Here is a 13,600-nt window from a genome sequence, read left to right on the forward strand (position 1 = left end):
ATCTTGTTAATAGTCATGCTGCTTCACTCGGACCAATATTTGATACTGTTGCTCCTCTGAAAAAGAAGCTAGTGAGTCAGAGGGAGTTAGCTCCATGGTACAATTCACAAATCCGTAGCTTATAGCAGAAATCACGTAAGCTTGAAAGGAGGTGGCGTTCCACCAATTTAGATGAATCTTGCCTGGCCTGGAAAGATAATTTTATAATGTATAAAAAAGCCCTCCGTAAAGCTAGAACCTCATATTAATCCTCATTAATAGAGGCAAATAAGAACAACCCTAGGTTTCTTTTCAGCACTGTAGCCAGGCTGACAAAGAGTCATAGCTCTGTTGAGCCTAGTATTCCGTCAACTCTCAGCAGCAATGATTTTATGAATTTCTTTACAAATAAAATCACAACTATTAGAGAAAAAATGGATCAGATCCTCCCTGCATACAGCATGGACCGTTCAACAACTTTAGATTCATCTGCAAGACCACGCTCGTACTTAGACTGCTTCCTCCCCGTAGATCATTCTGAATTCATTTCAGTAATTAATTCCTCTAAACCCTCAACATGTCTCATAGATCCCATCCCGACTAGACTCCTCAAGGATGTCTTACCTTTGATCAGCACGTCCATACTAGATCAGATCAATCTATCTTTACAAATAGGCTACGTACCACAGGCTTTTAAAGTTGCTGTAGTCAAGCCCCTACTCAAAAAGCCTACTCTGGACTCAGGGGTCTTAGCGAATTAAAGACTAATATCCAATCTGCCCTTTATTTAAAAGGTAGTATCTAAGCAATTATACGACCACCTGCGTAGCAATAACTTGTATGACGATTTCCAGTCAGGATTTAGAGTACATCATAGCACAGAAACAGCACTGGTAAAGGTTACTAATGATCGTCTATTAGCATCAGACAATGGTCTTCTCTCTATACTCGTTAGATCTTAGTGCTGCATTCGACACTATAGATCACAACATTTTATTACACAGACTGGAACATGTCATTGGGATCAAAGGAACAGCACTAGAGTGGTTTAAATCGTATCTATCAGATCTTAGTGCTGCATTCGACACTATAGATCACAACATTTTATTACACAGACTGGAACATGTCATTGGGATCAAAGGAACAGCACTAGAGTGGTTTAAATCGTATCTATCAGATAGATTTCAGTTTGTACATGTTAATGATGAATCTTCCATGCACAGCAAAGTTAGATATGGAGTTCCACATGGATCTGTGCTTGGACCATTTCCTTTCACTTTATATATGTCCCCCTTAGGCAATATTATTAGGAAACACTCTATAAATTTCCATTGTTATGCAGATGATACCCAGATATACTTATCTATGAAACCAGGAGAAACTGATCAATTAGTCAAACTTCAAGCATGCTAAAAAGACATAAAGGCCTGGATGTCCTCCAAGTTCTTCTTCTAAATCCAGACAGAGGTTATACTGTTTGGGCCTAAAAATTTCAGAGACACTATGTCTAATCACGTTCTCACCCTTGATGACTTAGTAGTGGCCTCAAGTAATGCTGTAAGAAATCTCAGAGTTATCTTTGATCAGGATATCTCCTTCACTTCATACATCAAAGATATCTCTAGAACTGCCTTTTTCACCTGAGAAACTGCTAAAATTAGGAGCATCCTGTCCCAAAGTGATGCTGAAAAACTAGTCCATGCATTTGTTACTTCCAGACTGGACTATTGTAATTCCTTATTAATAGGATGTCCCAATGACTCATTAAAAAGCCTCCAGTTAATCCAAAATGCTGCAGCCAGAGTTCTGACTGGAATTAGCAAGAGAGATCATATTTCTCCTACGTTAGCTTCTCTCCATTGGCTCCCTGTAAAATCCAGAATTGAATTTAAAATTCTTCTCCTCACTTATAAATCTCTTAATAATCAGGCTCCATCTTATCTTAAAGACCTTATAGTTCCATATCTTCCAAGCAGAACTCTACGTTCTCAGACTACAGGTTTACTTGTGGTTTCTAGAGTTTCCAAATGTAGAATGGGAGGCAGAGCCTTTAGCTACCAAGCCTCTCTCCTGTGGAACCAGCTCCCAGTTCAGGTTCGGGAGGCAGACACCCTCTCCACATTTAAGACTAGACTTAAACTTTTAGACTAGACTTTCCTTTTTTATAAAGCTTATAGTTAGAGATGGATCAGGTGACTCTGAACCATCTCTTAGTTATGCTGATATAGCTTAGTCTGCTGGGGGACCTCTACTGATTAACTGAGCTCCTCTCCTCTTTCCTTCCTCCTGTATCAATGCAAATGCCACCATTGCATGTCATTAACTTTGTGTCTTCTCTCTCCTGTAGTTGTGTTTCCTCCTCTCTGTCTTACTCTTCCTGTACTTTTCTGCAGGTATCCTCGGCCTGGAGCTGTACATCTCCAGAATCCAGTTGACCTGCCCAATGTTCTTGCTGCTTGTTGTTGTCTTATTGCCTGCTGTTCTCTTCTCTCTTCTCTTTCCACTCACCCCAACCGGTCGAGGCAGATGGCCGCCCACTATGAGCCTGGTTCTGCTGGAGGTTTCTTCCTCTAAAGGGAGTTTTTCCTCTCCACTGTTGCCTAAAGCTTGCTCAAATGGGATTGTTGGGTTTTCTCTATAATCTTTGTATAAATATTTTCTGTGAGGTCTTAAACCTTACACTGTAAAGTGCCTTGAGATAACTTCTGTTGTAAATTGGCGCTATACAAATAAAACTGAATTGAATTGAATATCCTGCAATCCTAACAAAATGAGACTATCCTCCTGTAAAATGCAAGTTCATATATTGTTGGTATCGTTTGTAGCTAGCAGTATTTTCTAGTTAATAAAAAGCCAATTTGACCAATACATCAGTGTAACTGTGGTTTAGGTTAATGCCTGTGGTCTTGTGACTGCTCCCTGTGCTTGTAACAGGAACAGTGTATTGAGACTGTTAGTAACTGTGGCTGGCCTGCTGCTACTGTAGCTGCCAGTCATACCAGCCTGTCGCTACAAATCACTGGGCCTGGCCAATCCGCTTCTGTTGCCACCTCTGCTGCTGCAAGTGGCAGCTCTCACTATAGCAGCAGCTGCATTCTCCCACTGTGTGTGTGTGTGTGTGTGTGTGTGTGTGTGTGTGTGTGTGTGTGTGTGTGTGTGTGTGTGTGTGACAAATGAGATTCCTCACAACAGCTCTGATGAGACCTAAGGCCAAATGAGAGACGGAGGGAACCAGACTAACTCTTCAGCAGCTCCTAGAGCTCCAGGATACCACAAAGGCAAATCAGAGTGTAAACTACCAACCCTCCTCCACCCACATCCCAAAAATCCTCTCTCTCTTTCTATCTCTATCTCTCACTCATCTATCAGTCAACAGGAAATACAGATGGAGAGACAGTGACAAATAATGAGAAAGGAAGAAAGAGAGAGAAGTAGATTGCTTCAGTCATTTATGCTCACATCATTACAGGAAACACTTTGATATGAATACTAGAGATAATTTAGCTAGATGTGGCATATGTCCCCACTAATAACTTCAGAGGCCAAAAGCAAAAACTTCCAAATGTTGTCATAATGTAGAGTTCTCAATAAGCCCTCAAAATTCTCATACAGCATGGTTTACATATACATATCCATAACTGATGTCAGTATGGTTAAAATGTATAATGCAATTTAACTGAGAAAAAAACATTTAGAATATTCAAGTGACTAAGCAAAATGAAGGGGTAAATTAATTGCAGTGAATTCAAGTTAAAATTAGTTAAGTTAAATTGAAAAGAAGTGGACTTGGTTGAGTTGGTAGAATGTAAAAAAAATGCCTTTCAATTAGAAGACATTAACCAAACCTGTAAACCTAAAGGTGAATTGAATTGTGCTATTTGTAATGTATGCAATTGGTTTAAATCCAGCATTCATTGGTATCTGTAATCTGCCTGGGAGGAGAATCTTAAATCACAATTGCTGACCTTTTTAAAAACTGATCGAGAAGCAGGAGGAGAAGAAGGTGACTTAAGGACAGAGAGGGAGTGTGGAGGATGAGGAAGGAAGTAAAGACAGGCAAGTGTAAAGAACAGGAAGAGGAGAGCAAAGAGGATAGGAAAACTCTGTCCCCAGAGCTAAAAAGAAGTCAGCAGGTTGCAGGGTCTTTTTCTACTGTGCTCTGCTATTTTGTTTGCGTTTAATTAGTGGCAGGATTTACACCTGTTACCAGTTCTTGGTTAGTAGGTAGGTTTTAGTCTCAATAAATAAACCTGGTATTTCAGTGCAGCCCATATAGTCCTGATGCCAAGAGCATGGTATTTAGTTTGAAAAGAACTGCATTCATCTAACACTTCTTTCTCCCCTAAGCACATAAGCTAATAATTTTAACATTGCAAAATAGTTCAAATTGGCTCTGTACTAATAGAGGCCTCTTCTTAAAATTTAAGGCCCTGCCCCTACGAAACTTTCTTCATGTTTCTGCAGAGCCATAATCAGATAGTGTCGCTGCTCCTTGTAAAAACATCTATGCACATACACAGATGTAAAAGCCAAACACACACACAGGAGTGTGCAGTCTATTGACCACTATTTGTCACTTGCTATATATTTAGCTGGGAGCCAATGAGAAACTTCAAGTTGGCGGCGGTCAGGCTTTTCTAGCTGCAAGTGTTAGGCTAGATAATGTTCACTCGACTTTGTCAATCCCCTGTCAACTTGTAGCTCTGAGACATATTCTCTAACCAACGTACAAGAGACAGGCCACCCCCTCCCTCACTGTTGTCTACCTCCTAATGCAGAGCCACCAGGAAAAGGCAGATTTCGCTGCCCCCCACAAACACACAAACACTAACCCGACCCCCACACCCCCATCTCCTGACAAAAGCCTGTTTGGTTTCTCCATCATTCCTTTGACAGCCGAGGAAAGACAGCTTGGCTGCATCTGTCTTTCTCACTGCACACACAACATGTGGCCAACAAATATTATAGTCAGGAAGCAAAGCTGATGATGAAGGCAGCTCATAGTTTTCTGTTAGGTGTGATCAGGTTAGGGATCTCACTATGCACTCACTTTAGTCTAGAGAGCAAACATTCTATTGTAGGTCTTTGAACAAAGGTGTGGTTTTCAGCAACAAACACAAGTGGCAAAAAAGTATGTGAACCTATTGGAATTTCATGGTTTTCTGCATTGATTTGTCTAAAAATGTGATTTGATCTTCTTCTAAGTTGAGTATTAACAAATAAAATAATAACACAAAAAAATGTTGATGATGTTTTATGTCTTTGTTGAGAACAACCACAAAAACCTGGAAATACTTAGTGAAAAAAAAGTATGTGAACCCTTAGAATAATTCCCTCAAAGTTTGAAGGGTTCACATACTTTTTCCACTATGACTATGAGGTTTTTATGGTTGTTCTCAAAAAAGACATACAAGATCAGAATTGTTTTGTGTTATTATTTTTGGCATGCTATTTGTTAATCCTCTTGATTTAGATGACGATAAGATCACATTTTCAGTTTATGACCATGAAATTCCATAAGGTTCACATACTTTTTCTTGCCACTGTATGCGAAAACAGAATAAAAACTGACAACTTTGACTTGGTTTGAGAGAACTTCCTAACTAGACATAAACACTTTGGTTAAAGGGTTGTAGAATTTGGAAAAAAATCAAGCTTCTCTGAAAACCCCCTCTCAATCATTTGTAGAAACTTCAACATATTGGAGATTGTCAAACCTTTACATTTAAACTTTAGATCCTTCAATTTTAAGATCCAACTTTGTAATTGTTTCCAGAATTATCATATGTTCACATTAACATACAGTGGAGGTCTCTTTAGGGCTGCAACTAACAATTCTTTTACTTTTTTTATTAGTCTGCAGATTGCTATGAAAAATCATTAGAACATGGTGAAAGATTGTCTTGTTATGTCCAACTAACTGATAATCAAAATACCTTACTGGCAAAAAATTGATTAATTGCTTTGTTGTTGTTCTTCTATGCATATGCAAAACAAACGTACATTGTCACTAACAGAAGACAAGGATGAAGGTAATTTGTTATATACATGTATGTTCCAATGCTGCATTTCATTTATTTCATTTCATCATTTCATTTATATATATATATATTTCATATATATTTTTTGAATAATACTAGCCAAAAATCTTAATGTCATGTTCACTGACATCAGGTTAAGAACTGTGTGAAGGTTTGCAACTGTCACAGCAACAGTTACCACATATCCTTTAATGACTGGCAAAGTAACTTGGCAAAGACTTTAGTCATGGCACTATATACTCAAAACCCTAATCCTTCTAATAAACAAATGATCTGTGCTTACCTGAACCAGCACAAAGAATCTTTTCTTCCATCTTTTCCACACGTTTTTGCCAATTGCCCAAAGATACCTATGAATTAAATAAAAAACAGGGATTTAGACAAAAGAGATTTAACTTACTCTGATTTTTATATTAACAACTATTGAAAAGTCAATCAATTGCTTTTTCCCTCCTTTCCATTTCTTGCTATATCATGGATGATATATCAGATCCAGATGAAGCAGCATGTCTGCATACATCTGTGAGGTGGTAATGTGTGTCTACTGACATCTCCTGGTAAAATGTCATTACTGCAACCAGATTAATTTGTAAATTTTTCATTTTACATGATTACATTTGTTTGAATCCCTGAGCGTTCTAATGCATCTCATTGTGCTGTCGTTGTGATACAGTCATTCTTCCATTCATGGTATTAAACTATGTTGAAAAATGTCAAAGAAACAGTCAATAACTAATGCATGTAGTGAATTTTGGGCTGTGCTCATGACAATATACTGTACATACAAGTTAGAGGATTCATAACTCTGGCAAGATCTGAAAAAACTGGTCCATGCTTCAATCTCCAATTAATGTCATGTGAAAAAGAGGGCTCTTATTTGTATCCCTATATGTCCCTATCTGAGTTAATGTCTAATGACAGGCTAGAGGGTGTCATTATGGAATAGGTTGTAAAGTCAATGAGGCAACCTTTAACATCAGTGGATGATATTTTTATTGGCTATAATTTTATATTGACCTATTTGCTCTCATGCTGTTCTAAGTCAACTTGAATTGTCATGGCATATTTAATATGGCATAGAAATAAAAATTAACGTGACTATCCAACAATATTAAAATATCAGAAACATGACATTTCTATAGTAGACAGACATAGTCACAAAAACTGAATGAAGTGCATACCAGCTGCAGAGAATTATTAATACTACTACAAATAATAATTAATAATTGATACTTTATTAATCCCATGGGGAAATCTCATGGACAGGCAGCCTTGTTGAGTTCTCCTTTGCATTTTAACATTAAAACATGACGCAAAGAGACACGGAATGGAAAGAGGGCTTTTATTGTAAAAGAACATCTGAGGGTGGGGACCCCAGTTTGATCTGCCTCTGCTGCTCCTAGCTGTGGGTGTCCCTAGTTAGCGTACCAGAGTCTGCCTCACTCTGCCTTTCCCCATGGTTCCTCTCAGAACTGCGTCTGCCTGTCGTCCTTAATAATCCAGCATCCACAAGGCGACACATAAGGTGGAACCAATAACACTGGTTTTATGGGGATCTTACAGAGCACCCCAGCAGCCTCTCCAAAGCCCCAAAAGAAAACATATGGAGGGAACAAGGAAGAGATGGAGGGAACAAGGAAGAGAAGGCGGACATACAACTCCTCGGAGCAACAAACACACAAGCATGCTATAAAGTGTGTGTGAGGTTGACTTTTCTTTCCTTCCACAATATGCCTTATAGTTCAGAGCTCTTTATGAGGTTGACACTGTAACCAGCACTGCTGTCAAAACTGGCAACAGTAACCACTGAACTCATTCTACTGCTCAAGAATGTCAAACATCCCACATAGGTTTGAGTTTAAATAAACTCTAGAGGACATCAGAACCTCATGCCACCTTCATAGGGTCATGGGCTACAGCCATTCTCCTGCTGCAACAGCTGTAATGGTATGTCCTTCATGCTCTTGAGAGGCACAGCAAAACTTCTTGCAACCGTTGACATGGAAGTGCCATTCATTCATTCTCATCCGCTTATCCGGCGTCAGGTCACGGGGGGAGCAGCTTAAGCAGAGATGCCCAGACTTCCCTATCCCTAGACACCTCCTCCAGCTCTTCCGGGGGGACACCGAGACGTTCCCAGGCCAGCCGAGAGACATTGTCCCTCCAACGTGTCCTGGGTCTTCCCCGGGGCCTCCTCCCGGTGGGACATGACCGGAAAACCTCCCCTACAAGGCGTCCCGGGGGCATCCGAAACAGATGCCCAAGCCACCTCAACTGGCCCCTCTCGATGCAGAGGAGCAGCGGCTCTACTCCGAGCTCCTCCCGGGTGACTGAGCTCCTCGCCCTTTATCTAAGGGTGCACCTAGCCACTCTACGGAGGAAACTCATTTCGGCCGCTTGTATCCGCGACCTTGTCCTTTCGTTCATGACCCAAAGCTCATGACCATAGGTGAGGGTAGGAACGTAGACTGACTGGTAAATCGAGAGCTTTGCCTTTCGGCTCAGCTCCTTTTTCACCACGACGGACCGGTACACCGACCGCATTAATGCTGCCGATGCACCAATCCGTCTGTCAATCTCACGCTCCCTTTTTCCCTCACTCGTGAACAACACCCCAAGATACTTAAACTCCTCCACTTGAGGGAGGATCTCCCCCCCCAACCTGGAGGGTGCAAGCCACCTTTGTCCGGTTGAGAACCATGGCCTCTGACTTGGAGGTGCTGATTCTCATCCCAGCCCCTTCACACTCGGCTGGTCTGATGAGGCCCGGTCTGATGAGGCCAACAGGACAACATCATCTCCAAAAAGCAGAGATGAAATCCTGTGATCCCCAAACCGGATTCCCTCCGACCTCTGGCTGCGCCTAGAAATCCTGTCCATAAAAATAATGAACAGGATCGGTGACAAAGGGCAGCCGTTTGGGCCTGCCAGGTCTATCCAGCTCCCTCCTCCGCCATCGGATCCAACTCACCACCAGGTGGTGATCAGTTGACATTTCAGTCCCTCTCTTCACCCGAGTGTCCAAGACATATGGTCGGAGGTCAGATGACACAACCACAAAGTCGATCATAGACCTCCAACCTAGGGTGCCCTGGTGCCACGTGCACTGATGGACAACCTTATGCTTGAACATGGTGTTCGTTATGGACAAACTGTGACTAGCACAGAAGTCCAATAACAAAACACCACTCGGGTTCAGATCAGGGAGGCCGTTCCTCCCAATCACGCCCCTCCAGGAGTCACTGTCATTGCCCACGTGGGCGTTGAAATCCCCCAGTAGGACGACAGAGTCCCCAGTCGGAGCACCTTCCAGTACCCCTTCCAGAGACCCTATGAAAGCTGGGTACTCTACACTGCTATTTGGCCCGTAGGCACAAACAACGGTGAGAGACCTATCCCCTACCCGAAGGCGCAGGGAAACAACTCTCTCGTCCACCGGGGAAAACTCCAACACATGGCAGCTGAGCTGGGGGGCTATAAGCAAGCCCACACCTGCCCGCCGCCTCTCACCAAGGGCAACTCCAGAGTAGAAGAGAGTCCAACCTCTCTCAAGGAGTTGTGTTCCAGAGCCCAGACTATGTGTGGAAGTGAGCCCGACTATCTCTAGCCGGTACCGCTCAACCTCCAACACAAGTTCAGGCTCCTTTCCACCCAGTGAGGTGACATTCCATGTCCCAATCGCCAGATTCCTTGTCCAGGGATTGGGTCGTCGAGGCACCTCCCCACGGCTGCCACCACAATGCACTGGCCCCCTATGCTCCTTCCTGCAGGTGGTGTTCCCACAGGAAGTCGGTCCCATGTCGCTCCTTCGGGCTGAGCCCGGCCGGGTCCCATGGGGAAAATCCCGGCCACCAAGCGCTCGCCGGGCGACGTAACAGTCCTTCATTTAATTTTCATCATAAGGGGTTTGTGAACTGCTCTTAGTCTGGCCCGTCGCCTAGGACCTGTTTGCCTTGGGAGACCCTACCAGGGGCTTAAGCCCCGGCAACATAGCTCCTAGGGTCATTCGGACACGCAAACCCCTCCACCACAGTAAGGTGGCAGTTTGAGGAGGGGCCATCTTGGAGAAACTGGACTACCAGTGCAACCTGATTGAACTGCAGATTGCTGTATTTTCAGTTTGTCTCTGTTTTAAATAATATTCTTTATTTTATTTTAGACCTACAGTAAGTGTCACGGTGGTATAGCACTGTCAGTTCACAGCTAGAAGGACCTGTGTTTAAATCCAACAGCGTGCCACTTTTCCATGTTCTTCATGTGTCTGTGGGGGTAGTCTCCAGGTACTCTGGCTTCCCCTTTTATCGCAGGGCAGACATACAGAGACAGACAACCTTTCACACTGCTATGTAACCTTCAGTACAAACACAATGTGATTAACCTAATAACACAAATACAATTAGAATCTATTAGAAAAATAGTAATTGGTTGAACAGCCTTTGGTAGGAATAACCTTAAACAAGTGCTTTGTGTAGCTGTGGTTTAGACCTATTCAGCTTTCAAAAAGGCAGACCTTAGAAGCTATTTCAGTTCAGACAACTGAGACAGCAAACCACTGATACTTTGATGTTGGCATTAACCAGAAAAACATGATGTTTCATGAAGCTCTTCTTCATGAAACATTAAAAAACAATGCAGCATGACTGAAGCACACCTTCAATCTGTTCAACACACAGGTAGGTATAATATAAAAAGGGAACTGCATACCAAAAGCATGTTGTGTTCATGTGTATTATTAGGTTAAGCACTTTGTTGTCTATATATTTTATGAATGAATGCAGAAATACAGCTTATTTCAAAGGTTTAGCAGATGAGGTTCAGTGTTTTTAAAGAATCAAATGTTAGTATTTGATTCGATGGCTGAGACCTACTTCACATTTTGTGCTAAATGTGTTTAGCCAGCTCTTTTTTTTTTTTTTTTTTTTTTTTTTGATTAGGATAGAATGTATTTACCCTTGTCAGCTGTCCAATTACAGGCCGATATCAAACCTCCCCTTTATCTCAAAGATTCTCGAAAAGATAGTAGCTAGGCACCTATCCTCGCATCTTCATAGAAATAACATACACAAACTCTATCAGTCAGGATTTAGGCCTCATCACAGCACAGAGACGGCACTTGTTAACGTAGTAAATGACCTTCTATTGGCCTCTGATCAGGGTAGTGTCACTATGCTTTTGCTACTCAAACCTCAGTGCAGCTTTTGACACCATTGACCATAGTATTTTCCTTCACAGACTAGAAAATGTTGTTGGAATTAAGGGAACGGCCCTCTCTTAGGTCCTATTTGACTAATTGTTATCAGTATGTAGATCTAAATGGCGATTACTCCAGATGCTCTTCAGTGGAGTTTGGTGTTCCACAGGGTTCAGTTTTAGGCCCACTGCTTTTTTCCCTCTACATGCTTCCTCTGGGCAACATTATCCGTAAGCATGGTATTAACTTTCATTGTTATGCTGACGACACACAGTTATATGTTTCATCAAAACCAGATGAGATCAAACAGCTTAATAAAGTTGGGCTGAGCCCAGCCGGGTCCCATGGGAAAGATCCCGGCCACCAAGCGCTCGCCTACGTGCCCCAACCCCGGGCCTGGCTCCAGGGTGGGACCCCGGTGACACCGATCCGGGCGACGTAACAGTCCTTGATTTAATTTTCATCATAAGGGGTTTGTGAACTGCTCTTAGTCTGGCCCGTCGCCTAGGACCTGTTTGCCTTGGGAGACCCTACCAGGGGTCTCCCAAGGCTATGTTGCCGGGGGCTCCTAGGGAAATTGTGTCATATTTGGAAAAAATTGAGCCATTAGTATGCAAAATCTTGCTTTCACTTACCCACAATGCTTCATGTTCTGTGGTTTGTCCATACGAATAGCTAATTTGATCTTGAGGTCACTGTCTGGACAGGCTTTAGACACCGTCATCCTATGGAACTCACACTGCTTGGGACTGTTGGGAGTTGGGTGGAGAATAACCTAATAAAACAAAATGATCCATGTGAACTTTACTATCATAGCTCTGAAGTAGTCAAACATGAAACAAGCTAAATGAATCAGCTGAGGCTTTTCTTACCCTCCCCAGTTCCTTATCTTCCAGAGCCAACACGCCTGTGTTCTCAGTGAACAGCTTCACTTTGACAGCAGGTAATGGCTGGGTGGTGGTGAAGTCACCTTGGGTGCCCCAACTACACACACACACACACACACACACAAATACATAGCAACACACACAGACAGAGGGCACAAGCACCATGTTAGCCATGAAGATGTTTCAGAGGCTGGAGCTCTGTCACTAAGCATCCAACAGGTCCAGCCTAGCAAGCTACTGCTTGCTCTGCTTTAGGTGGATGTCACATGTTTACCTGAACACCAGACAAAACAGCTGTCATGTCAAAATGTCTGCTGCAAAAAGGCAATTTAACTGATTCCTCATTTTCATTTTTACATATGTTAAGGCATGAAAAACAGTCAATATTCGTTTAGAAACATGCCTATGCATCTACGTTGTGACAGCACAGCAGGAAGAATATGTACGTCTGAATGAGTCAACCCCCCCAATTCATATTAATTATCATGTTCCTAGAAGCACAGGTCAGGGTGGAGGAGTAGCAGCAATTTACCACTTGAGCTTATTAATCAACCCCAAACTTAAACAAATTCATTTGAGAGCCTCCTCTTCGCCTCTCTGATCCAAACTGGAAAAGTCAAAAACCAGTCCGGCTGGAAAGACAATTTCTTAATATATAAAAAAAAGCTCTCTGTAAAGCTAGAATTATTATTATTATTATTCATATTATTCATCATTAATAGAAGCAAATAAAAACAACCCCTAGGTTCCTTTTTAGCCATGTAGCCAGGCTGACAAAGAGTCATAGCTCTGTCGAGCCTGGTATCCCCTTAACTCTCAGCAGCAATGACTTCATGAATTGAACTATTAGAGAAAAAAATTATCAGACCCTCCCAGCAAATGGCATGGATGGACTCGAATGTACAAAAGCTCTAGATTCATTAGTCAGACCCCACTTGTACTAGTGCTTTTTTCCCTGCAGATCATTCTGAATTAATTTCAGTAATTAATTAATCTAAACCCTCAACATGTCTCTTAGACCTGCTAGACTGCTCAAAGATATCTTACCTTTAATTAGAATGTCCAAATCACAAACAGGCTACATACCACAGGCTTTTAAGGTTGCTGTAGTCAACTTTTACTCAAGAAGCCTACTCTGGACTCAGGGGCTTTAGTAAATTTTAGACCAATATCCAATCTGCCCTTTATCTTTTGAAAAGGTAGTTGCAAAGCAATTATGTGACCACCTGCAAATTAATAACTTGTATGTATATTTTCAGTCAGTCAGGATTTAGGGTACATCATAGTACAGAAACATCACAGGTAAAGGTCACTAATGATCTTCTATTAGCATCCGAAAATTGACTTCTTTCTATACTCGTTTTGTTAGATCTTAGTGCTGCATTCAACACTATAGATGACAACATTTTATTAGACTGGAACGTGTCATTGGGGTTAATGGAACAGCACGTATCTATCAGATAGATTCCAGTTTGTGTATTTTAATGATGAGTCTTCAAGAC

General features: G+C 41.9%; 1 protein-coding gene across 3 annotated transcripts in view; it reads right to left on the reverse strand.

The window, feature by feature from the left end:
• Positions 1–13,600, reverse strand: part of cadpsa (Ca2+-dependent activator protein for secretion a) — a 174,366-nt gene that overhangs the window by 85,952 nt on the left and 74,814 nt on the right. For all 3 annotated transcript variants that reach the window (XM_026344705.1, XM_026344706.1, XM_026344704.1), the window contains exons 7-9: positions 12,084–12,195; positions 11,847–11,986; positions 6,304–6,370 (exon numbers count right to left, since the gene is read on the reverse strand). In XM_026344705.1, coding sequence (XP_026200490.1) covers positions 6,304–6,370; positions 11,847–11,986; positions 12,084–12,195 — 319 coding nt within the window. The remainder of the gene's footprint in view (positions 1–6,303; positions 6,371–11,846; positions 11,987–12,083; positions 12,196–13,600) is intronic.

The sequence above is a fragment of the Anabas testudineus genome, chromosome 5 (assembly GCF_900324465.2).
Source record: "Anabas testudineus chromosome 5, fAnaTes1.2, whole genome shotgun sequence".
Taxonomy (NCBI): domain Eukaryota; kingdom Metazoa; phylum Chordata; class Actinopteri; order Anabantiformes; family Anabantidae; genus Anabas; species Anabas testudineus.